At 33.5% G+C, this 25,330-nt stretch overlaps 1 protein-coding gene across 1 annotated transcript in view; it reads right to left on the bottom strand.

The window, feature by feature from the left end:
* The window catches only part of LOC141502949 (stimulated by retinoic acid gene 6 protein-like), a 93,830-nt gene that overhangs the window by 19,176 nt on the left and 49,324 nt on the right, over positions 1–25,330 (bottom strand). The window contains exons 11-17 of the mRNA XM_074207967.1: positions 22,771–22,846; positions 13,567–13,648; positions 11,443–11,491; positions 9,942–10,059; positions 8,817–8,936; positions 6,265–6,428; positions 5,111–5,257 (exon numbers count right to left, since the gene is read on the bottom strand). Of these exons, the coding sequence (XP_074064068.1) occupies positions 5,111–5,257; positions 6,265–6,428; positions 8,817–8,936; positions 9,942–10,059; positions 11,443–11,491; positions 13,567–13,648; positions 22,771–22,846 (756 nt within the window). The remainder of the gene's footprint in view (positions 1–5,110; positions 5,258–6,264; positions 6,429–8,816; positions 8,937–9,941; positions 10,060–11,442; positions 11,492–13,566; positions 13,649–22,770; positions 22,847–25,330) is intronic.

Genomic DNA, 25,330 nt, shown 5'->3' with positions numbered 1-25,330 from the left:
AAGGGGCAGGACTTGAATAATGATTCCTCCAAGGAGGCTGAGTTTGAGTAATCCCACAGTGTAGAAGGCCTAAGTAGGGGTCACTCAGAGATGTTCCCTAGCTGTCCCCATTCATAAACTTTCCCTCTTATTAAATATGCTTATGTAAACCTTCTAGGAAGCAGACTTTCATGATCCATGTTTTCAAACTAAGCTGCTGGTCTTAAAAGCAACTACAATGGTCAGGCTTAGCTCAAGAACAAGTGATATAAACTAATAAAAGATACCTGTGGAAAGACCCAGTGGCTTCTCAGACCTGATTAGACCTCACCATGGCTGTGTGTGGTCCATGAGACAGAAGACACATGACCTGGAAAATTGCACATCAACTACCTGCTGGGATGCTGCCGTGAGCACATCTGTGTGACTATCCTTACTCTAATTATGTATCTTTGTTTAAATAAGGTTTAGCACAGACAGCAAAAGATCTGCCTGTATCTTCCTCATTATTTCAATATCCACCAAAGAACTCAGTACAAAGACACAAAAAGAACACCAGGAAGGAGCAATGTTTCTGTCTGTTTCTGTCTATCACACACACACACACACACACATGTAAACATGCACACATGGAAAGGGAGAATATCCAAAAGTAGGGGGATGGTCAAAGAAGATAAGGACATCTGGTGGAGACACAGTGGAAAGAGTTCTGCATTTAGAATCAGGGATTAGATTTGAATCCTAGTTTTTGCCATTAACTATTATTCAACTTCTAAGCTGCTGCCTTCCACTTTAAGTTGATTACCTTATAATTTTATGAAATCACCAGTAATCTTGAAGAGAGCAATATCTATTAAGAGTAGTTGTAAGAAGTGAATAGGAGTAGAAGAAGGAGGGGAAAAAATAAAAAGTCTTTTCTTCCTTAGTAGGTTGCTGAAATAAGACATAGGATGATAATTTAAGGCACTGGCAGAGTCAAATTTAAGTTTTTAATGGTTGAGAGAAATATGGGAATGTTTGTAGACAGGCAGAGTAGGAGCCAAAAGATAGTGATTAAAAGTTATAGGAAGGATGATTGAAGGAGAAGCTCCTGCTGGACATATGAAAGCATGGGGTCAAGTAGAAAGGCTAGTCTGGATGAAGACACAATTTTTTATTAGATACCAAAGGAAAGGAGGCAAAGGTAAAGGACTGTGTCAAGGGATTTCAGGGTATCAAACAAGGAGAAGATGAAACTCAATACAAAGCCACTATTTTCTGATTAAAGTAGGAAGTGCAATATCTTGTTGAGATTGAGGGAAGAAGGATGGTATTGAAAAGAGACAAAATTTTAAATGGTGGCTATGGGATATGTGATGATCAATTTGGAAAGGATAAAAGTCTTTCCATGCAGCAGATAACTTTAGTTGACATTAGATATAATGTGTTGTTGTAGTAGATTTAGTTTTCATGGTGGTATGATTTCTCCAGTGGCATTCAGTAATGATATAAGAAGGAATAAAACAGCAGATAGTGGAAGTTTGGCAAAGTAGGAGCTGTAACAGCACAAGGTACATGAGAAAAGTTCATTTTACTGGATAAGTATATTTTTTGTGGGTTTATGATATATCTTCATATTTTGCTGGTCTTGTTTTGATCAATGTTTTTATTACTTTGAAAAATAGAAACAATATCATCTTCAACTAGAGATATTTGAGAAGTTTGGCCTGTTGATTTCCTCCTGGTGTCAGCTTCAGAAACCACTCTTTGAAGGGAGTCTAGAACCACAAGTCTTCTCTTGAAATTGAAAACCAGAAGAATTAGGATTTTTACTTTAGAAGCTCTTGCTAACTCCACCCCTCAAACAGATACAACATTAAGTAATTATTCTCCCCACTATCTTATGAAAACTTGAGCAAACTTATGCAGAACTTGAGCCAGTTGTTACAAAAAGGACATTTTTTTTGTTTTTTTTTAAGTTTTTGCAAGGCAATGGGGTTAAGTGGCTTGCCCAAGGCCACACAGCTAGGTAATTATTAAGTGTCTGAGGTCAGATTTGAACTCAGGTACTCCTGACTCCAAGGCCAGTGCTCTATTCACTGCACCACCTAGCCGCCCCCCAAAATGACATTTTTCAATGCAACTATGTTTCCTATTTTTTTGAATATATAATGAACCCAACCCATCTACTCTTTTTTTTCTCTTTAAGATGAAAGTATACAAGCCAACGTTTGATTTACCAGATATACCATTGTGTTTTCTGATTTCATTTATATTAAGAAAATTAACATTGATTCAGTTCTTCTGAAAGTATGTTAATTCATTAGCCATTGGAAGGATCTTACATTTAGAGTAGCAATAGTTAATTTTTATAGATTGTCTGATCATTGTGCAACATTTTTGGGGCATCCTTTGCATCTCTTTCTGCCACTGCCACCATCTTTTCACAAAAGATCTGGACAGACCTGAAAATCATCTTATATTTTTCTTTGTCTTATTAATTCCCATAACTAAAGAATTCATAAGTAATTGACCAGCTGTCTGGGAATGAGTCTTTTCCTTTTTTTAGCTAATTATGTCCTAAGGAACCATCCATAAGCTATTGTTTGGGGCTTTTATCTGAAGTTCTTCCAACAGAGTAGAACCTGCCAAATCTTTGATTTTCCATCAGAAAAATAGGACTTTGTAAAGTTTTCCTCTTTTATATAACTATTTATAAAATGTTTTCATTTTCATAATTCATTAAGTTTCTCCTAAAACCCTCCTGCTTGAATATTTACTCATTGCTCTTAGTTCTAACCAATATGACCAAACAGAATAAACCTAGTCACTCTTCCAAATATAAGTTATTTTTAATATTTGCCTGCTTCTCATCAATATAAAAAAGGAAAGTGAACAGTTTGACTTTACCTGTAGTTCCCCTTTGAGTCTTCCCATTTTTCACTGACTTTCTTGGAATAGAATTTATCCTTTTATTCCTATATAGATCTAAGATTTTGATTAGATTTCCCTACTCAGCTAGATTTTGAGACCACTGAACCCTGTGTAAATATTCTAGTTAATCAAGGGTTTTTTATTTTTTTAAAAAGCAGAGTTGCACTCAATAGAGGCAAAGAATAGATTTTAGGAAAGAGTATAGAAGATGTTAACAATTGACCTCATGACGAGTCATAGCCCATATCCTTTGACATTTTATGTGCTCAAGACAAGGAATTTCCTTCCCTTACTTCCCTCCCTTCCTCCCTCCCATCTTTATGTTTTCTTTGAACATTTGAGAAAAAATAAAAAATAGTTTTACATTTACATTCATTGTTTGAAGAACATTTAATGTTACAGGTTAATGATTTTTATTTAAAATGTCTACCACATAGCATTCAATTTTGTATTTGTTGTATCACAGTGATCTGGACTTTTTGCAAGTAGGCATAAAAGCAATTATGGTAGTGAGATTCCAAAACTTTAGAAATATATGAGCAGGGTAATTTTTTTTCCTTAATTGACAAAATTAATCAATGAAAATCAAGTATTGATAAGATATTACAATAAGAAATCAGCTTTGTTCTTTAGAGTTCAACTATAAGTTACTTCTTCCTAGTTTCAGACACTTCCTACAAGCAAGGATTTCCCATCCCCAGTATTTCTCAGTATTTTTCAAAGATGGAAAACCCCTAGGGGATTTTCAGTCTGATTTCTCCCAGAGACATATATAACTCAGGGGAAGAAGGAGTACAAGGAAGGCCATCCAGGAACATCACAGCTACATATACATATATATATGTATATATATATATAATATATATATATAATATATGTATATATAATATATATACATATATTATATATATATAATATATACACACACACACACACACACACACACACACACACACCCACATACCACTACCCCTTTCAATATTCCAGCCCAGAGAACTGAGGCTTTCTTGCTTCTTTCTGTTTCTTCTTCTTATTTATTTATTTTTTATTTTTTTAGATTTGTCAAGGCAATGGGGTTAAGTGGCTTGCCCAAGGCCACATGGCTAGGTAATTATTAAGTGTCTGAGGTAAGATTTGAACACAGGTACTCCTGACTCCAAGGCCGGTGCTCTATTCACTGCGCCACTTAGCCACCCCTTTCTGTTTATTTTTTATAGCAGCCATAGAGGTGGAGAGAGGCTGGTGCCTTTATCAGGCTATTCAATAACTACTAATTTCTTGTCCCAAAGAGTGATTGTTTTGTCTATTAATTGTGATAGTAACAAAAATATGACATTTCCTTCTCTAGAGCAACATTTTAGCAGCTCCCAAACTAATTATTTTAAGAGCAAAATATGCAAATCACCATCTGAGTATGTAGATTCTATGAGAGATATGGGAACAGAATAACTATCGTGTGTCTGTGCCAGGCACATTTCTTTAAAAATAGAGAAATAGAATCTTTGGGTTTCATGGAATTTTGTCAGGTGACCCCTTGACTCTGTCATGGGAAATGGTTGAACTTCTCAGAGAAGAATTCATCCCAATTAAAGGAGAGTCTCCCAACTTAGGAGACTTTCATTGTTAATACTCACTGACAAAAAAAATTCCTGATATTGTTTGAGCACTCAAAGCTACATCATGGTCCACATAGTCAAAGTAATTTTAAGACAGGTTTTAACCTCAAAATTCCTTTAGATTTTTAATGTTATGAAATCCTACTGAGTTTCTTAACCACTCTGTCAAAAAATTATTATAGTCAATTGCAGCCATTGCTTTCTCATTAGAGATAATCTGGTTACTTGTGGTTTTGTAGCATCCCATCATTCGAAAACTCCGAAAAGCTGAAGTGTTGTCCTCTTTCCAATAATTCCAGAGCCAGCTCCAGTTTTATAGAATGTCAACAGAATTTGTCTGTGTAGCACTCCTGCTACCCAAGGTTGATTTAGGTTTTCTGAATAAAGTAAGCCTGGGGTTTTTTAAAAGAGTATACAGCAAGAACCATCTTGTTCTGGACTTTATTGAAACTCTAGGACCTACAATAAAAATAAATAGAAAGAGGTCTTTTTCATTTGCCAAAAAACAACCCCTATTTATTGTCAGAAACCATTGTGGCAAGAATAATGGCCCAATTGTTGGAAATTTCATTCCCTACTTATTAAAGAAAAAAACTATTTACCATCTGAATGATTTAAGTGCCAGTAAGGGATGGACTTCTCTAGTTTTCTCTCATTGTTGTTCATCAGCAAAATATGGCAGAAACCAACCAGTACAGGGTTGGTATGATAATGGTCCACAAACAACATACCAATCCAGGCTTGGAATCCTAGAGTCAAAAGGATCCAAAATAAGAACATCTCAAACCTCAGAAGTTTGTCTACTCTTTGCTTGACAATGGGAAATAGAATGATGAGGAAAGATTAATTTGTAAGGAACTACTAGGGTAACATACTAGGGTAGTGTGATAGATGGAGTGCTGATATTAGGAAGACTAAACCTTGTGATCTCAAATCTGGCCTCAGATGTTCAGATAAGAACTAACTGTGCGATCTGGGAAAGTCTCTTAACTCTACCTCAGTTTGCTCATTTGTAAAATGAGTTGGAGAAGGAAATGGGAAACCTTTTTTTGCCAAGAAAATTCCAAAGTAGCTTAACTTCTATGTACCTGCAGTTCCCTTTTAATGCCTCCAGATGGATCTCAAGTCTTTGCTTTGACTAGCTGCTAGCTGAACTAATTCCAAGTCCTTTCTGATGTAGTTTTGTTTTCAAAATCATTCACAGATACATTTTCAGATAATCCACTTCTTCACTAGCAATGATTATAACCTTGTAACTAGTTTTCAAAATATAGATTTGAATAAATTTTGTAACCATGTGTTTGTTACCTAAATTTTTAAAAATTATTTTTCAAATTAATATTTGTATATATACATGTATATAATTTTGAAAATTTATATCTTTCAAAAAATTACAATTATAATTTTGAATTTTTTCAACATTCATTTAAAAAAATTTTGAGTTTCAAGTTTTTTCCCTCCCCACCCCTTGAGAAAGCAAGCTATAATACTAATTATATATGTGAAGTCATGTAAAACATATCTCCATAATAGTCATGTCACAAAAGAAAATGCACATATACATATACAAATAAGAAAAATGAAGGTTCAATTTGTACTCAAAATTCATCAGCTCTCTCTTATTTTTTTATTATGAGTCCTTTAGAATTTTCTTGGATCATTGTTGTTATCAAAATAACTAAATCCTTCACAGTTGATCATTTACATGATATTGCTGTTATTGTATTATTGCAAGCATGGGGCAAAGGACACTTACCCATGTCTGCAGCTTCATAACCATTCTGCATGATAGTTCTGTCTATGCGTGCTATTAACCAGGTTCCCAGGATACAACTGACAAATAATCTGAACAAACAAGCTCCGAGGCCCAGAAGCACATTGTAGAAAAACAGAAAATAATTGAAGTTGTGAAATGCTTTCCTGAAAATAAGAGGGTTTGAAAGTGAATCTTATTATGTTTTATAATTATCTGCTATTTATCTTTATATACAAGAAACCTCAGTTTATTCGATTCAACTAATATTCATTAAACGTAATAAGTGTTTAAAGGAATTTGATTACAAAAATTACCAAAAAAACCCCAGTCCCTACTCCAAAGAAAATTCCATTTTACTTGAGGATGAGCAAGGAACTACAATATGAACACATAGAAGTAAGTGCAAGGGAACTTGAGAGCACTAATAACTGGAGAAGGTAATTTATAACTTGCAAAAGGACATAACACCTAAATTGATCCTTGAAATAGAATTCTAAGAAGCAGAAGAGTGAGAACTGAGAACATTCTATTCATGAAGGAAAAATCCCTGAGAAGATACAATAGGGAATGGAATACTGAATTTGGGGAAGGGCAGTTTGTCAAGACATACCAACATACTAGGAGTAGCTAGTGTAGCAGATAAAGAGCTCAACCTGAAGTCAAGAAGACTCCTTTTCCGGAGTTCAAATCTGACCAGACACTAATGGTGGGACCCTAGGCAAGTCACTTCACTATGTTTTCATCAGTTACCTCATATGTAAAATGAACTTGAGAAGGAAATGACAACCCATTCCTGAATCTTTGCTAAGAAAATCCCAATTGAATCATGAAATGTCAGAAATGACTAAAACAACAAAATAACAACTAACATAAAAAAGTGTGAAAGAGAATAATGTGAAATAAAAGTAGGTGAACAGTAAGGTGAAGTCAGATTGTGAAGGACTTTAATTTTTAGACTGAAGAATTTGCATTGTACTCTATATAGAAAAGACATTTTTGAGCATTGACATTGCATGTTGAATATTAACTACTATCTGCTTCTGTTTCATCCTCTATAAAATGGGAGGAATAATAATGCCAAGTTGTCAAGGGTGTTGTTTTAAGGATAGAATGAGATTATATAAGTAAAGTATTTTGCAAATTATAAAGCATTAAATAAATGAAGAAGATAAAGGGAAAGAAAAAAAAGAGGAGGAGGTTGACCCACTGGAAAAGTCACTGGTTTTGGACTCAGATGTCTTGAGTTCAAATCTTGCTTCCTTCATTTACTGTCCATATTATCTTGGTCATCAGGATCAATTAATCTGAAAACTGATTAAGTGATGCTATGTTCCAGGTTTTATGTTAAGCACTAGAAATACAAAGAAAAAGCAAAAAAAAAAACCCTCTACCCATGAGCTAGCATTTTCCTTTCATTTTTCCTTTGTTTATTGTTATTTATTTATTCATTTAAACCAAACAAGTTAGAACAAAAACCCTAACCATACCCTGAATTTTTCTCTTCCTTCCTTCCTTCCTTCCTTCCTTCCTTCCTTCCTTCCTTCCTATTTCTCTTTCTTTCTTTTCTCTTTTGGAGAATTTGGGCATGCAGATTATTTTTAATAGTATTTAATTTTTTCCAATTACATGTAAAGATAGTTTTCAACCTTCATTTTTATGAGATTTTGAATTTCAATTTTTCTATACCTCCCTCCCCAAGCCAGCAAACAATCTTATATAGGTTATACAGGTACAATCATATTAAGTATATCTTCACATTCATCATGTTGGGAAGGAAGAATCAGAAAAAAAGGGGAAAACCATAAGAAAGAAAAAACAAAAAATGAAACAGTATACTTTGATCTTTGAGCTAACAATCTAATAGGGGAGACAACAGTACATAAATACACATGCACTACATGCTATACTACATACTATACAGAGAATAGATGCAAAATAATCTTAAATAAAAATGTCAATTTCTTATGAAAAGGAAGTTTTATTATTTGTATTTATATTCCTAGCACCTAGGACAGTGCCTGCACATAGTAATCATTTAAAATAAGCTAATTGATTCATTGACTGAAGTAGCTGGGGGGCCAGGATGAGCCAACCACTGAAGATGAGATTTGAGTTGAGTCTTGAGGGAAGTCAGATTTTCCACTGAAAATGCTTTTCCTTCTTATTCTCATAGACTATCATGCTTAGATCTTCCTTTGTCCTTATCACAGTATTCTTTGTATAATACTTTGTACAAATAAATCTTATCTCCTGTATAATATTGTAAACTCCTCAAGGGTATGAACTCTGGCACTTCTAAACTTTTCATCCTTACCTTTCATGTGGCAAGTAAGTAATAAACATTTGTAAATCTCCTGTGTTGAATACCAATCTTTTATGCCATGGTTCCTCATAGTTTATTTATATTTATTCTCTTAAAATTTAAACTCATTTACTTCTATTCTAAGTAGAATTGTCTTACAGTTGTCCTATGAAAATAATTTATTCATATTACTGAAAAAAATTAAAAACATTGGGTTGACTAAAAATGTGAATCAATTTCTTCTACTTACCTATTATTTAGAGCTAATGGTTTTTGCTTATCTCCAGGTTTAATTTTTGGCTGAAGGAAAAACCTGGCTGCTATCTTTAGTTGTAAAACCATGAGTCCCACAACAATAGAAATGGTGAGTCTGAAAGATAGAAAATGAGAGATCATGGCTTTAAGATGCAACTTGATGTTTAATGGGTCATATTCTCAGTCATGCTGTGTACAAGACTAAGGTCTATTTGATCCACTATCCTGAGAGACCTCTTTGGATTTACAAAGGTTATGGAGTGAAAAATGCATTAAATCTAAAAACGAAAACAACAACAAACAACATCGTAAGAAGAGGCAATCAGGGAAAAAAAATTATAGTAAACCATTGTACCACAGAAAACCAAAGATAATAGAAAATCTAGGCAGTACAGTGCCTGACACAGAGGTGCCATATAAATGCTAGTGATGATGATGATGATGGAATTAAAATTGTCCCTTCCACAATAAAAGAGACCGAGGCAGAGTTCTGAGACAATGGTGCTCTTTAAAAAAGGTCCATGATTCTTTATAATGAAGTGGACCTCAGATCTTTCAATCTGAGATGTTCTTTATTTCCAGGGCCCTATTTTTGTAGACCTGATATCTTGGCATTTAAGAATAGCTATATCAAATAAAGAATAATTCCATTGGTTGACATATGAAACATGAGCTAGAATAAGCAAAATGATATGATAGCAGGGTCATGGGTTGGGTGAAGCATGGGGCATCTCCACTGAAAGTCATTTGCTCATGTTGGACAAGAAAGAATGGTCCAGAGGTACAAAAATAAATTGAGGACTTTCCATGTAATTGAGTCACCATTGCCACATTGGATTTGGTCACTAAGACAAGAAAAAACAAGATTGGGGGGCCTCTAGCTAGCTTCCTATGGTTATGCAAATATACCTCACCCACTAAAATAAGCTAAGGGAAATTATCCAAATCTTGATAAACAGATTGACAAAATGACTTGGATAATTTCTGTATCTTATCTCATACTCTAATCATTGAGTTAGAGCCAAGAACAATGCCCAACATGCTGAAGTACTTCAAAAGAAAGAATATAAAAATGAAATCACTCATGTCAGTGTGTTAAGAAGAAACTTCAGTAACTTACAGTCCAATGCCCAAACCTTTCATCATTTCTAGTCCTTGATTGTGAATTACTGGTAAAACCAAAGCATACATGATCATCACACCAAAAAGACATTGGACCACATGAATGATGAGATAGCCTGAAAGCCAAAATAAAAAACAAATGAAATTCAACAAACATTTGTTATGTATTATGTGTAAGGTACTATGTTTGACAATATCAATCAATTGATAAAAACACTTATTAACTGACTTCTGTGATGCTGTTCTAAGTTTGGGGAGGAGAAAAAGAGGCAATAGTCAATCTCTGCCTTTAAGCTGTTTACAATCTAATGAATGTAAAAAAGAAGATAAAAAGTGGAATTAAGATACAACTAAATGAATTAGCCTTTAATTAGATCAATTAAATTGAATTATCCAGAATAAGAGTAATCTCTTCTACTAAGATAGTAGAAAAAGAGAAGATGAGTAAAGTCACACAAGTTTTAGGGAAACTGAGCAAATTCACTTCAGAAGACCTCAATATCCTCAGGAGTTGGAATCAACTTTTGAGAGTTTGAAGGTCTTGAAGAAGGTTGAAGAGAGTGGAATAATTTTGGAACAACCACTGTAAGAAAGGCAAAAGAGAAATGATCAATCACAGAGAGATAACCTGATTGTCATGAAACTGAGGTGAATTTAACATGTATTTGTAGTGGGTTCAATCAGTATGGTTTGATGAATGGGGTGGTGGTGGAGGGAGTGATGCTCTATGTCCTGGAAACAGAAGGAAAGAAGGTGGATGATATGGGTTTATACCAATGATTTAATAATAATAGGGTGAAAACAGTAGCAAAGATTCTAGACTGGTAGCCAGTAAATACCTAAAATGGTTGATCATGGAACCAAGTTAACAGAGAAAGTCAAGTGAAGTAGCACTGGGTGTAATGGACTGAAAGGATAAGAAGTCATGATAAAGGCAAAGAGCAGTTTCAATCAGAAGGAAGGAAGTGGGAGAGGTAGAAGAGTTAAGGTGGGGACAAAGCATATAAAGATAAGAACCTCAAAGGGGGAGAGACTGAGTGATGGCAGATGATGTCTAGAAGTGGCAATGATGAGTCACAGGGAATGGGAAAATAAGTTTCTAGGGATGGGGTGCCCTCAGAGGAAAAGACAGTTTTCAGTTAATTCAGGAGGAAAGAATTCAAGAAGAAAAAATATATGCTCTAGAAGTTTTAAATTACAACAAAAAAGGAGTTCCAAAGAGCATGGGAGAAAAGGTCAGTAGTAGTGAGGGGAGGAATGGACAGGATCTGGGAAGGGATAGGACTGAGAAATAAAAGCTGAGAGAATGGTTTGTACCTGCATTGAGAGTTTTGAATAATAATATTTAAGGAAGCAGAAAGGGAATTTTGAGAGGCATATTATTAATAAGGGAGGTAGGGATAGAATTGAGTAATGGAGGATGAATTATTCATTTCATTAACCTTGTTTTCAATTTGAAACAAAGCAATTTCCCATTAATATAGAAGGGTAGAACTTACCCCACAAAATATATGCAATTTGCCAACCTGAATATCTTGCTATGGCCACCTGAAGCAAAAGACAAAAACAAAAATAAAACAAATATAAAAAACAAATCCTTGTCAGTTTATTGTGATAACAATATTGTAGATTATCATAATCTAGATAACAAAAGTTTCTGCAAATGTATACAAAAAGGACTTCTCTTTCAAGCAAATTATACATGAAAAACATGTTTTTAAAGTTCCCTATGGGTTAAGGGACTGTTTATATTCAAGATTATTATGCAATTGGAAATCTGATCATGGGTAAGGAGATTTTTAAAAAATGAGCCAGGAAATAATGTGCCATTTGGGAATCAGAAGATGATTATTCAACTGCTGGTTAAGTATGACCCTGAACAAGTCAGTTGGCCTCCATTTCCCTATCTGTAAAATGAAGATGATACTTTAACCATCTACCTCACAAGGTTGTTATGAGGGTAAATGAGAATGTATTTTAAGTATTACATAAAAATAAGGTATTCGAATTGGTGTTTGTAAATTCTGGTAAGGATAATTCTGATAAGAAAACTACCCTTTGAATATCTTCACAGATTGCTTAAATAGAAATGACAATATGGTCTTGATGATTTTTTCAATACCTGAAAATCTTCATTAAAAAAACCAAAGCCAAGAAAACTTGGGTCCTACTCTAGCTGGGTATCCAGGTGACTGTTTTAAAGACCTGATCTTTTTGATGGAGAATCAGTAAAAGGAGAAAATGCCATAGTTCTGAACATATAACTAGAACTAAATAAATATTCATTAAGTTGAATGAAACAGTAAAAAGAAATTCTGTTTCTGTTCATATGGAATGGACCTCAAAGTACTTTCTAAAAAAAAATGAATAGCCCTCTTAAAAATTCCCACTCAGTAAAGATAAAAAAATTGAATGAGATAGTTTGAATTAAATTCACACAAATTTTAAATTACATACATGTTTACATGTAATTATATTTATATATGTATATATAGTACCAACATAACCTCCCTTTTCTCTGAAATTCTTCTAGATATTCAAGCTGATTCTCAATAGTACTGTAATAACATGTTTTCTACCCCACATGCCTTCTTTCAAAATCAGGACAAATTACTATAAGTGTGTTTCATTTTCACTGTATTAATGAAAATGCTATCTTGGAGATCACCAATGATCAAATCCAATAGACTTTCAATCCTAATTCTCTTATATACCTTTTGGTAGCATTTTACATTGTCCTCTCATTCTTGCAAAGTCCAGTAGCTTCCATGACATTACATTTATTTAGTTCCATTTCTTACTATTCTTTCTCTTTCCTGGACTTTCCTTCTTGGGTGTATTATTCAAGATTCTAAACTTGACCCTTTGCTCTTCTCTTCATGTACCCCAAATCTGAGCTCCTCCAATCTCATGCCCTAGAGATCATATGATACATTGGGGAAAATGCTTGATTTGAAGTTAGTAGACCTGGATTCAAATACTAACTCTGCCACTTTCTGTATACATGATTTGGGGAAGTCATTTAACCTTCATGCATCTTAGTTGCTTTACCTATCTCATACATTTGTTGTAAAGAAGGCAATTTAATTTATAAAGTGCTATAGAAATGTGAACTATTATGACTTTGTTAAAGAATCCAGCTCTAAGCCTCATATTTGATTATTCAATATTGTTTCTTGTCTTATTGTAGAGCCAGTAGTTCCTTAGAAGCAAAGCTCTTATTTTTATAGTTCTATATTTTATGGTTAAGTTCTGGGTACCCTCTCCCTTTTCTCACTTTCTTCTTCCTTTTTCATGTTGTGTTCCTTCATTTTATTGAAAGCTCCTTGAGGGTAGTCTTTTACCTTTCTTTGTATCTTCAGCACTGAGGATAGTATTTGGCATATAGTAGAAGCTTAATTAATATTTATTGATTAAAATCATCAAACTTTCAAGTATTTCAATATCATCTTGGTTGATAACCATGCCTATGGATCTAGGGATTTGGGGGTAGCTAGGAAATATGATATAGTAGGGTGATTGGACCCATAGGAGTCCTTCCTCCAAACCTGGATACTAATTATATTTAGATTCAATAATTTATTCAAATAAAGAATGGAGACAAGCAAGCTCTAGGAACTTACCACACTATTGTAAGAAGAAGGATTGTGAAACTTCAAAGGAATAAAGTTTTTCTCACCTAACCACAGCCTTTTTATATGTTTTCTAGATAAAAGTAGAAGATTATTATTAAATATAATTAAAAATATGACCTCTTTTGACAAGAAAAACATGTAAAGAGGGAATAAATAATAAATATTACAGTAATTAATGCTTTTAGAGATGATAGAAAAGTATGATATGATTAGAAAGACTACTAGATTTTTCCACCAACTGATTATGAGGCTTAGGAAAGTCAACTAACTTCCCTTAGCCTCTGTTTTTCCCAATCTCTTATAATTATAACAACAACAACAATCATAGGTATCATAAGGTTTGCAAAAAATTTTACAAATAAAATTTCATAAGATCCTAAAAACAAGCCTAGGAGATAGGTGCTATTTTTATCCCTGTTTTACAAATGAGGAAACTGAGGTATAGAGCAGTTAAGTGACTTGTCCAGGTCAAAAGTCTCAGAGGTGCAGTCTGAACTTAGACCTTCCTGATTTCAGGTCTGATATTATTTACTAGGCCACTTAACTGCTTAATCAAATTATCAGTTGTAAAGAGTTCTTATGAGGTTTAAAGAAAATTGTTTAATTTTATTAATATCTTGGTCCTGAGATTTCCAATTGTTAGCATCTTTTGACATCTGGAACAAATATGTCCAATATCATAATACAATATACCATATATATGTATATATATGATGTCATAATGCACCAATACACCATAATATATTTTGAACAGTTCTTTGTACAGTGTTCAGCATGATTCTCCCCAAAGGACCCCATCTCAGACTTTACAGAGAAAATGGAACTCCAGGGTCTGGTACAAGTAGTAACAATATTATCTATGAGCCAAAAACATTTGAAGAATACCTTGCCATTGTTAGGGAATACTTCTTTGGCTTGAAGTATACACAAGACTCTCAAACTCCTTGTCTGCCTATGTATCTATGGTTTTATATCTAATTTAATGTCAGGTTTCATAATTTTAACCCACGTTTGATATATACTTAGATTGAAACATAGAGGGGTTGTTTTGTTCTATCTAATCAAATGCTTTTAAAACAATAGGTGTATGTCTTTTGTAATATCACAGCCATTTTTGAATATTCAGTTGCTAAAACAAAACAAAACCCAGTATACACAGTGGCATCTAATATACCAACATATACTGGCTGAAAAAAAGTGAGATTTTTATATTAATAATAAGGTAGCCCAAGGCATTTACACTGATAATTTTTCTGTTTTGCTCATAATTGCATGATATGTCATTGGATTTAATCCAGTGATGGAATCTCTAAATTAGAAAGAAATTAATTGATTCTACTCCTGCCCAATGGCTCATACTCAAATAATTCCATTGCTGAGTAAACTCAGTATCTTCCATTTTTGTAGAGCTTTAATTGCTTGAAGTTTTTCTTCACATCCAATGTAAATCTGCCTCTTTGCAATTCCGCCCATTCTTTTAGTTTTCCTCTTTGGGAAGGAAAAGAAAATTCAAAACTCTCATCCTCATGAAATCTATTCAGATACTTGAAGGCAGGTCTCAGATTCTTTGAGTCTTAAGTAAACATTTCTAATTTCATCAATTGATACTTGTTTTATGTGGTTTCAATTTGCCTCACCATTGTGATCATATTGATGTGGATGAGTTCTAGCTAGTAAATTTCCAAATCTTTCCAAAAAATGACACTGAAATTGAACAAAATACTCCAGGGTTGATTTGACCAAGGCAGAGTTCAATAACCTTTCTCATGTGCATTTATGATTGTGGTTTGATATTGTACTAGATTTTTTGACTGCAGCAACACTTTGTCTCATATTGAACTTACAATTTTCTGAAACCCCTAATATTGCCACACAGGTGAAGGAGTATCAGTAATTAGGGAACAATTACTCCCTCGTGCCCTCTCTCCTCATTGACAAGGCAAGTAATTTGATATTTATACATGTGAAGTCATGCAAAACATATTTCCATGTTAGCCATGTTATAAAAGAAAACACAAACAAAAAAAAGGAGAAAAACAAAGTAAAGCATTAAGCTTCATTTTGTATTCAGAGATCATCAGTTCTGATTCTTCAAAGGTGGTTAGTATTTTTCATCATGGATTCTTTAAAATTGTCTTGAATAATTAATTGTCTTGATTAGAGTAGCTAATCTTTCAAAATTTATCATCTTTACAATATTGTACTGTGTACAATGTTCTCCTGGTTCCACTAAGTTCACCTCACATGAGTTCATGTAAGTCTTCCTAGGTTTTTCTGAAACCATCCTGCTCTTCATTTTTTATAGCATAATAGTATTCCATCACAAGTACCACAATTTATTCAGTCATTCCCCAGTTGATGGGTATTCTTTTGATTTCCAAATCTTTGCCACCACATATGGAGTCAATTAGGTTTTTTTTCTTTTTCTGTGATTGCTTTGGGATACAGACCTAATAGAAACATTGCTAGTTCAAAAATTATGCACAGTTTTTTAGCCCTTTGGGAAGTTCCAAATTGTTCTCCAGAATGATCGAACTGGTTCACAACTCCCTTGGTACTCCAATTTTTCCACATCCTTCTGGCATTTGTCATGTCTGTCAATCTCATAGGTGTAAACTGGTATATTAGAATTGTTTTAGTTTTTATTTCTCTAATCAGTAGTGCATTTTTCATGTGACTATTGATAGTTTGACTTCTTGTGAATACTGCTTATTCATATACTTTGACTATTAACCAGGGAATGACTTATTTTTATAAATTTGGCTCAGTTCCCTATATATTTGAGAAGTGAATCCTTTATCAGAGAAACTTTCCATGAAATCCACTCTCTCCAGGTTCCTGTTTTCCTTCTAATTTTGTCTGCATTAGTTTCTCTTTGTGCAAAAACCTTTTAATTTCTTGTAATCAAAGTTTTCCATTTTGTTTCCTCTGATCCCCCTATCTCTTGTTTGGTCATAAATTTCTTCCCTTCTCCATATATCTTACAGATACATTGGTTTATGCACTCCTAATTTACTTATAATATATCACCCTTTTGGCTAAATCATTTAGTCATGCTGACCTTAACTTGGGATATGGTGTGAGATATTGGTGTATGTGTAATTTCTGCTAATCTGCTTTTTAGTTTTTCCATAAATTTTTGCCAAATGGTGAGTTCTTATTCCAAAACCTTGGATCTTTGGATTAATCAAACACTAGATTACTATAATCATCTACTACTACTACTACTATCATATACCTAATCTATTCCACAACTCTATTTCTTAATTAGTACCAAATTGTATGATGATTATTGCTTTATAATATAGTTTGAAATCTTGAACTATTAGTCTCCCTTTCTAACTTTTTTTAAAATTCTTTTAATAATTTTGACCTTTTGTTCTTCCAGATGAATTTTATTATTATTTTTTCCAGCTCTGTAAAATAATTCTTTGAATTGGAATGGCTTAGAATAAATAAATTTACTTAGATGGAACTGTCATTGACTCAGACTACCCATAAACAATTGATATGTTTCCAATTGTTTAGATTCATCTTTGTTTGTGTGAAGTATTTTGTGATTATATATCTCTAGGTTTGTCTTGGCAGGCAGACTCCTGAGTATTTTGTATAATCTGTAGTTTTTAAAATAGAATTTCTCTTTCCATATCTTCCTTTGGTATAGAGATATTGATGATTTAAATGATTTATTTTATATATTATAACTTTTGTTTCAACTGTTTTTTTTGTTGAGTCTCTAAGATTCTCTAAGTATAGCATCATATAATTTGCAAAGAATGATAGTTTTGTTTCTTCATTTTCTATTTTTATTTCTTCAATTTCTTTTTGTCTTATTGCTATAGCTAGCATTTCTAGTACAATATTAAATAATAGTGGTCATAATAGACATCCTTAACTCACCCTCTGATCTTAGTGGAAAGATTTCTAGTCTATCCCTAATACAAATAATGCTTGCTCTTGATTATAGATTGATACTACTTATCATTTTAAGGAAAATTTCATTGATTCCTAGTGTTTTTAATAGGGCTATCCCTATTATATTATATATTTACTATATATTATATATTATATCCTATATTATATTTTATCACAGGTTTTTTTCTTCATCTATTGTGATAATATATGTTTTTTTTTTGTTTTATTATATATTAGTTAGGCTGTTTGTTTCCCCAATTTTGAACCAGACCTGTATTCCTGGTATGAATCCCACCTGGTCATAATGTTATGATCTTTGGTATATAATTGCTGTAACCTCTTTGCTGGTATTTTATTTAAAAATTTTGTATTGATATTAATTAATGAAATTGAGCTATAGTTTCTTTTCTCTGTTTTTGCTCTCCATGATTTATGTATCAAAACCATATTTGTGTCATAATAGGAATTTGTTAGAACTCCTTTATTTTTTCCAAATAGATTTTATAGTATTGGGATTAATTATTTCTTAAATATTTGGTAGAATTTAGTTATAAATCCCATGGTCCCATAGATTTTTTCTTAATCATCTCATTGATGGCTTGTTCAATTCTCTTTCTGAGACAGGGTTATTTACGTATTCTATTTTTCTCTTCTGTTGATCTGGTCAGTTTATAATTTTGAAATTATTCATCCATTTCATTTAGATCATCAGTTTTACTAACAAATAACTAGTTAAAATTAGTAATAATTGCTTAAATTTTATCTTTATTGGTGGTACCTTCACTTTCCTTTTTGATTCTGGTAATTTGGTTTTCTAATTTAAAAAATGAAATGAACCAAGATGATTTATCTTTTAAAAAGATAAAAAATAATTGAGGAGTTTTGATTTGTCTTTTACCCATTTTTTAGTTGCATGCCCAATTCAATAAAGTGCTTTCTTTTTCATTTTCTTGATGTAAGTATATAGAGATATAAATTTTCCCCTAAGTACTGCTTTGGCAGCAACCAACAAATTTTGGAATGTTGCTTTATTGTTGTCTTTCTCATTAAGGAAATTATTGTTTCTATGATTTGTTCTTTTTTAAGGATTAGATTATTTAGGGACTTCTGGGTGGAGCCAAGATTGACTACATGAAGTTAGCATGTTCCTAGAGCTTTTTTCCTAGTCAACTTAAATGAAGCCCCTACACAAATATTAAATATACAGATCTCCCATAAAAGACAAGATTGAAACAAGTTTTCAACATAAACATTATGGAGGATCTTGAGTAAAGGTCTGTCTCTTGGCTGGAATTGGGGGGGGGGGAGGAAGGGGAAGTAAAACCCAACTAGGCAAGAGAGCAGGAAAGTCATGGCGGGGAGTGCATTAAGCCACAGTGCATTCCAGGTCCCCGTAGTTAAACAACAGCACAGGTCTTGGCAGCTAGATAGCGAAGCAACAGGTAAGTCCCAACCCCAAACAAAGTCTGAACCCTGGGAACATCTGGGCACAGATGCTTGGGAACAAACCACTGCTTAGGCAGAACCTGAATATAAAGGAGGAAACAAACCTCTGCATAGGCAACCCCTGAGTTGCATAGACAGCATCTTAGCCAGTGATAAATCAAGGATTAGACCCCAGCCCCAGAACAAAAAACTTGGATCTATATTCTCAATACCCCAGGAGCTCAGCTCAAACAATCAAAGTGAGTGAAAAAACTAAAAGCATTAACTTTAGAAAGCTGTTAGACAGATAGAGATGATAAATGCCACCTCAGAAGAAGAAAGCAGTGAAAATTTTTCTACATCTGAAATCAGAAAGTAATCTATGAATTGGGTTCGAATCCAAAACCTCATAGAAGAGGTTAAAAAAGAATTAAAAAAACCAAAGAAGGGAAGAAGAAGAAAAATGGAAAAAAGAAATGAGAGCCATGGAGGAAAATAACGAAAAATTGACTAAAGAAATCAACTCCTTTAAAAGTAAAAGTAACCAACTGGTAAAAGAATGTAATACTTCAAAAAATTAAACCAACTAATTGGAAAAGGAATACAACTCATCCAAACTCAATTCAACCAATTGGAAAGAAAATGCAACTCAGCAAAAAGTAAAATTAACCGACTGGAAAAGGAAACACAAAAGCTAATTAAAGAAAAAAAGATAAGATTATTTAGTTTATTTTTAATCTTTAAAGATAGCAGAAGTAACTTGATGAACTTTCTCAACACTTTCCTCCAAACAATTTTAAGGTAATACCTCAAATCAAGTTTTGGAGCAGTAAAGCCAATATAAGGTCAGATTAAGACATTTTTTTTTTACCTAATAAAATTTAGGAGATTGGTATGAGCAGTTTGTGGCACCTGTGTGGAAACCTGTCTTAAGTCCACACACTGGGTGAAAAGAATAGTTGCTGCAACAATATTAGCTTTGGTTAATATTCTCAGCCAAAAGATGATAAGAAGATTGGAAAACCAGTCAGAAAGAGATTACAGGGAATTCCTTGCTGATACTGGGTACAGTTGATGCTGATTGGCAACTTTATTACTCATACTCAGTTCTGGGTCAAAATTTCAGGCCAGAAGGGGGTGTTGAGGAGTCAGTCATAAAGGAACAGAGTTAACTAGTCACAGCTCCAAATTAAAGAGACTTTAGCACTTCTGTCTACAGGGGATGAGAGGCCCTTCCTGGCTAAAGACCATAATGTAGACCAGGAGAACAGTGACCACACCTCTCCCAGCATAACACCACCATGGAAGCACCCAAAACTGGCAGACCTACAGAACTAACTCTGAAAACAGCAACACATATTATAAGAAGCTTGTCCATAGTTGTAATTGTAAAGATGATCAACTGTGAAATACTTGATAACTCATATCAATAAAGTGATCCAAGATTATTCCAAAAGACTCATGATGAAAAAATACTGTCTACTTCCAGAGAGAGAACTGATGAAATCTAAATGCAAATTTAAGTATAATTTTCTTACTTTGTTCATTTAAAAATTTTTTTAAAATGACTTTGCATATCCCTCCTTTATTTAAATCCAATTCGCTTGCATATCATGACATCACCTCACTATGTCATGGTCTTCTTCAAAAAATTTATCAGCAATGTTTGAAAGTCCACTATTTCATTAAATATCTATATAGCCCCCATTTCCTGCTGAAGGACTAGATTCAGTTTTGCTGGGTAGGTTATTTTTTGGTTATAATACTAGCTACTTTGCCTTCCCAAATATCATATTCCAAGTCCTCTGCTTTTTAAATGTGGAAGCTGCTAAATCTTGTGCATTCCTGACTATGACTCTATGATATTTGAATGATTTATTTATGGATGCTTGGGGTATCTTCTTATAGGCTCTTTCTTTGATCAAGGCAGATTGATAATTACTAAATTTGCTCTCTGATGTCTTTTGTAGGTCAGTTGTTTTTCTTCAATGAGATAGTTATATTTTCTTCTTTTATTGTTCTTTTGATTTTGTTGTATTATTTTTTGATGTCTCATGGAATCATTAGCTTCTACTTGCCTGATTTTTATTTTTAAGGAATGTTTTTCTTCTGTGAGATTTTGTACCTTTTTCTATTAGTCAATTCTGTTTTTTTAAGGAATTATTTGTGCTTCTTTTACCAAGTTGATAATGTTTTTCATAATTTCCTTCATTTGATCTCATTTCTTTTTTTAATTTATTTTTATTAAAGTTATTATTTGAGTTTTACAATTTCCCCCAATCTTACTTCCCTCCCCCACCCCCCTCCACTGAAAGCAATCTGCCAGTCTTTACTTTGTTTCCATGTTGTACATTGATCCAAATTAAGTGTGATGAGAGAGAAATCATATCCTTAAGGAAGAGACAAAAAGTTTAAGAAATAACAAGTTGGTCTCATTTCTTTGCCTTAATTTTTCCTCTACCACTTTTATTGGATGTTGAAAACCATATTTTAACACTTCTAGGAATTCTTGTTGGACTTGTATCATATTTTTCTTTGAGGTTTTGCTTGCAGTTGTTTTTATTTCATTGTCTTCTTCTGAATTTGTGTCTTGATCTTCCCTGTCACAATTGTAGCTTTTTATGGTCAATTCTTTTGCTCACTTTTTCATCCTATATCTTGATTTTGAACTTTATGTTAATTTTGGGCTCTGTTGGCAGTATGGGATAGGAGGGGCCGGTTTCAAGTTTCAGGTTTTTTCCCCACTCCTATATTCATAACTAGTTCTGGGAATTTGGAAGTTTTCAGTGCTTCCAAAGTGTTATGGTCAAGGTAGATGTATGATCACTACCCTCCTGATCTGTGTTTTGGTTCTTACCCCTATTACTTATGATCAAAAATGATATTGTTGTGAGGATCAGATGAGATATTTGTAAAATGGTTAGCACAGTGCCTAGCATATAGTAGATGCTATATTAATGATTATTTTCTTCCTTTCCCTCTTATTACTCTTTGCTTCCATCCTGTACACACACACACACACACACACACACACACACAGATGCACATGCACTTTTAAAACCCTAAAATGTGTGTATGTGTGTGACTGAATAATACGACTAGTTTTTTTTTAATATTGTGGATAAGATCTAAATGAGGTCTTCAGTTTGATAATTTTTGAAGATTTAAAGTTGAAGTGTATTAATTTTCCATTTTATAAATATCCAAGTTCCTGTTAGGATAATAATTCTTTTCTCCATACTCTCTTGGTAATATTATCAACTTTCTTGAATTCAATGATCTCAATTTGGAATATTTTCAGATGGATTCATGCAGCCCTCATCTCTCTTCTGAACTCTAGTCTAACATTACCAAATAAGAAGAAATTCAGAAGAAATCAAAGTTATTTCTAGACATACAAAATGCTTTAAATTGTTATTAATTTAAGAAAGGCAAATTAAAATAATTCTGAGGTACCACATCACACCTGTCAGAAATGATAAATTTTGGAGGGTCTAGTGAATTGGTAGGGTAGTGAGCTGGTGGGGTAGAATGTCCCACAGGTAACTTAAATTTGACATATCTAAAACAGATTTCACTATCTTTTGACTCTTTTTCTCATTGGTTCACAAGTTTGTCTTTAATTCTTTCATTATCAATAAAATGCTGAGCAAATATTGTTCTAAATAATCAGTGGTTACTTTTACTTCTGAATTTCTTGAGGTGTCTAGATTTCATTTCTTTTTACCTAAATGAGTCTATGAATGTCATGTATTAAAATGTAAAAGAGAATGAATTAATGATGTTTGTTAACAATATTGGAGCACAGGGAAGGGGTATTGGGAGGTACATTGACTCATTAAATATTCTTACCTATAGCAGGCTAAAATGTGAAATAAATAGCTTATACAAGTGAGGGAGGCAGAAAAAATGGTCAGCATCCAAACGCCTGTAATAAAAACCAAAAAGGCATCTTAGTGTTGTATATATATGAAACAAAATACCCACTTCAAATACTCAGACAGCTCCTTAAAACTTGATGTTCTGTATCACATACCACAATATTCTGTATCATATGTATGAAAAAGACTTGGAAAGAATCTATTTTGATTCCTGGTATGAATTATTATTATTTTCATTTAATAAAGTTTTTACTAAAGTCTTTCGGAGTACCACGTTCCATATTCTCTCTCTCTCTCTCTCTCTATCTATAGTAACTTTTATTTTTCTTCCTTCTCAACATTCTCATTCTAAAATAGAGAGGAAAAAATATTTTGAAAAACTAAACTGTCATCTGCCACTTGGGGAGCATTCCCTTAATCTTTAAGGTTTTTAATTTATTAAAGAAGAATGATTATCCAAACATTTCATAGCAAATGAGGTGTAGGAAGCATGACTGGGTGAGAATTTCTATTAAAAAAAAAGATCTAGGGGTTTCAGTTAACAATGCATTGAAGCAGTCATGTGATCTTAGGTTGAATTCATCTCTCTCTCTGTCTCTGCCACTTTCTCTGTCTTTCTCCCTGTTTCTTTATGTCTGTCTCTGTATCTCTCTCTCTCTCTCTCTCTCTCTCTCTCTCTCTCTCTCTCTCTCTCTCTGTCTCTGTTGCTAAATGATAGTTTTGTTGTACTCTGCTCTGGGTTTCATTTAAAATTCAGTGCTTAATTCTGGATATAGAAGCACATTGACAAATTAAAACATATTCCCAGGAATAAGACTTTAATGATGCAAGACATGGAGGCTGATATAACAATACAACAACAGTAACATTGTTGTTGCATTTACATAGTATATGAAAGTTTGCAAATCTTATTACAAATATTTCCTAATTGAATCCTCACACCAACCCTAGGAAGCTATTATTATTCCTATTTATACAGAGAGGAAACTGAGACAGAGTTTAAGTGACTTGTTCAAGTACAGATAACTAGACTGAATTCTGAGACTGAATTTTGAACTCAAGTTTTCCAGATTTCAGGGTCAGTATTCTAGCAACTGTGCCACCTAGTCACCTGATAGAAGAATTTAGTCCATTGTTTCAGTCAGGTCTGATTCTTTATGATTTCATTTTAAGGTTTTCTTAGCAAAGATACAGGAGTGGTTTGTCATTTCCTTCTCCAACTCATATTACAGATGAGGAAACTAAGACAAACAAGGTTCAGTGACTTGTCCAGGGTCACTCAGCTTGTAAGTATGAGGCTAGACTTGAACTCAGGAAGAGGAGGCCACCTACCTGCCATGTAAAAGAATATACGGAAGGAAAAGAAACTGTATTTGAAAAGTTGCATGGAAGATGGATTAGACCTGTTCAGCTGGGCCCAAGAGGTTAGACTTTGGAGCAAAAGTTGGTAATTTCAGAGAGGCAGGTTTAGGTTCAGTACAAACTAAAAAAAAAATCTCAGGGGAGGATATAATAGAGAAAATATTAGACTGAGAAAAATGTTACGCCAAATATTATTTCCTTCTGTACTAGCCTTGCATATCTTGTGTGCATCTGATTTCCATATCATTTATATCTAGATAAATAACTCCCATTGTTGGATCACATGGAACCTATGCACTGAAAGCTATCTTATTAGAGGGGGATATTGGTGCTCCCATCTAGAATATTTTGATATTCAGATAAAGATACTTGAAGTTGGTACCCCAAAAGCTATCCCATCAAAAAGGGGTTCTGAAATGTAAATACCCTAACTCCTCCCTTACCCCATTCCCAGCACATACATCATGCAATGCTTCCCTATGTAAACCCTGCCTTTAACTTCTACAATCATCTTGCAAAAGTCCCTAATTTATTTCTGTATGTTGTGCTCTCTTGATACCACTTATTCCTTGCTAATTCTAATTACTTTACTAAACCTCCATTACTTTTTTTTGGCAAGGCAATGGGATTAAATGACTTGTGCAAGGTCACACAGCTAAGTAATTATTAGGTCCTTCTGACTCAAGGGCTGATGCTTTATCCACTGCACCACCTAGAGCCTCCTTTTTTCCTCCTCCATTACTTTCAAACCATTTGATACCTTAATCAAATAAACCTTTTTTCAGTCCCTAAATACATCTTGGTCAAGAGTTGGCCTTTTAGGTGAATTCATTCACACATTCTCAAACCCTGCCCTAGACCACCTTAAAACATTTTTTCCTTCATTACAGAGAAATTATATAAGTTTCCCAGAACTGGAATTCAACCTAAGTCTTCAAAATCTAGGGCTCCTTCTACTATACAATGCTGACTTATTGCTTGGACTCCTCAGTCTAGGAACATTTCTACTAATACTTCAACAACAAGGAGCTAATGACAGCAAGAAATTAATTGAAAATTCAGAAGTTTATGAGCCTTTTATAGAATCACCCTTTTGTTTACATGCTTTTTAATTCATAAATAAATGGCTATATCCACTGAAATCCTACTTTATTGCTTCATGTTGATAT

Source organism: Macrotis lagotis, chromosome X, assembly GCF_037893015.1.
Source record: "Macrotis lagotis isolate mMagLag1 chromosome X, bilby.v1.9.chrom.fasta, whole genome shotgun sequence".
NCBI lineage: Eukaryota > Metazoa > Chordata > Mammalia > Peramelemorphia > Peramelidae > Macrotis > Macrotis lagotis.
Note: the sequence above shows the minus strand (reverse complement) of the source record. Positions and strands in the feature narration are given on the sequence as shown.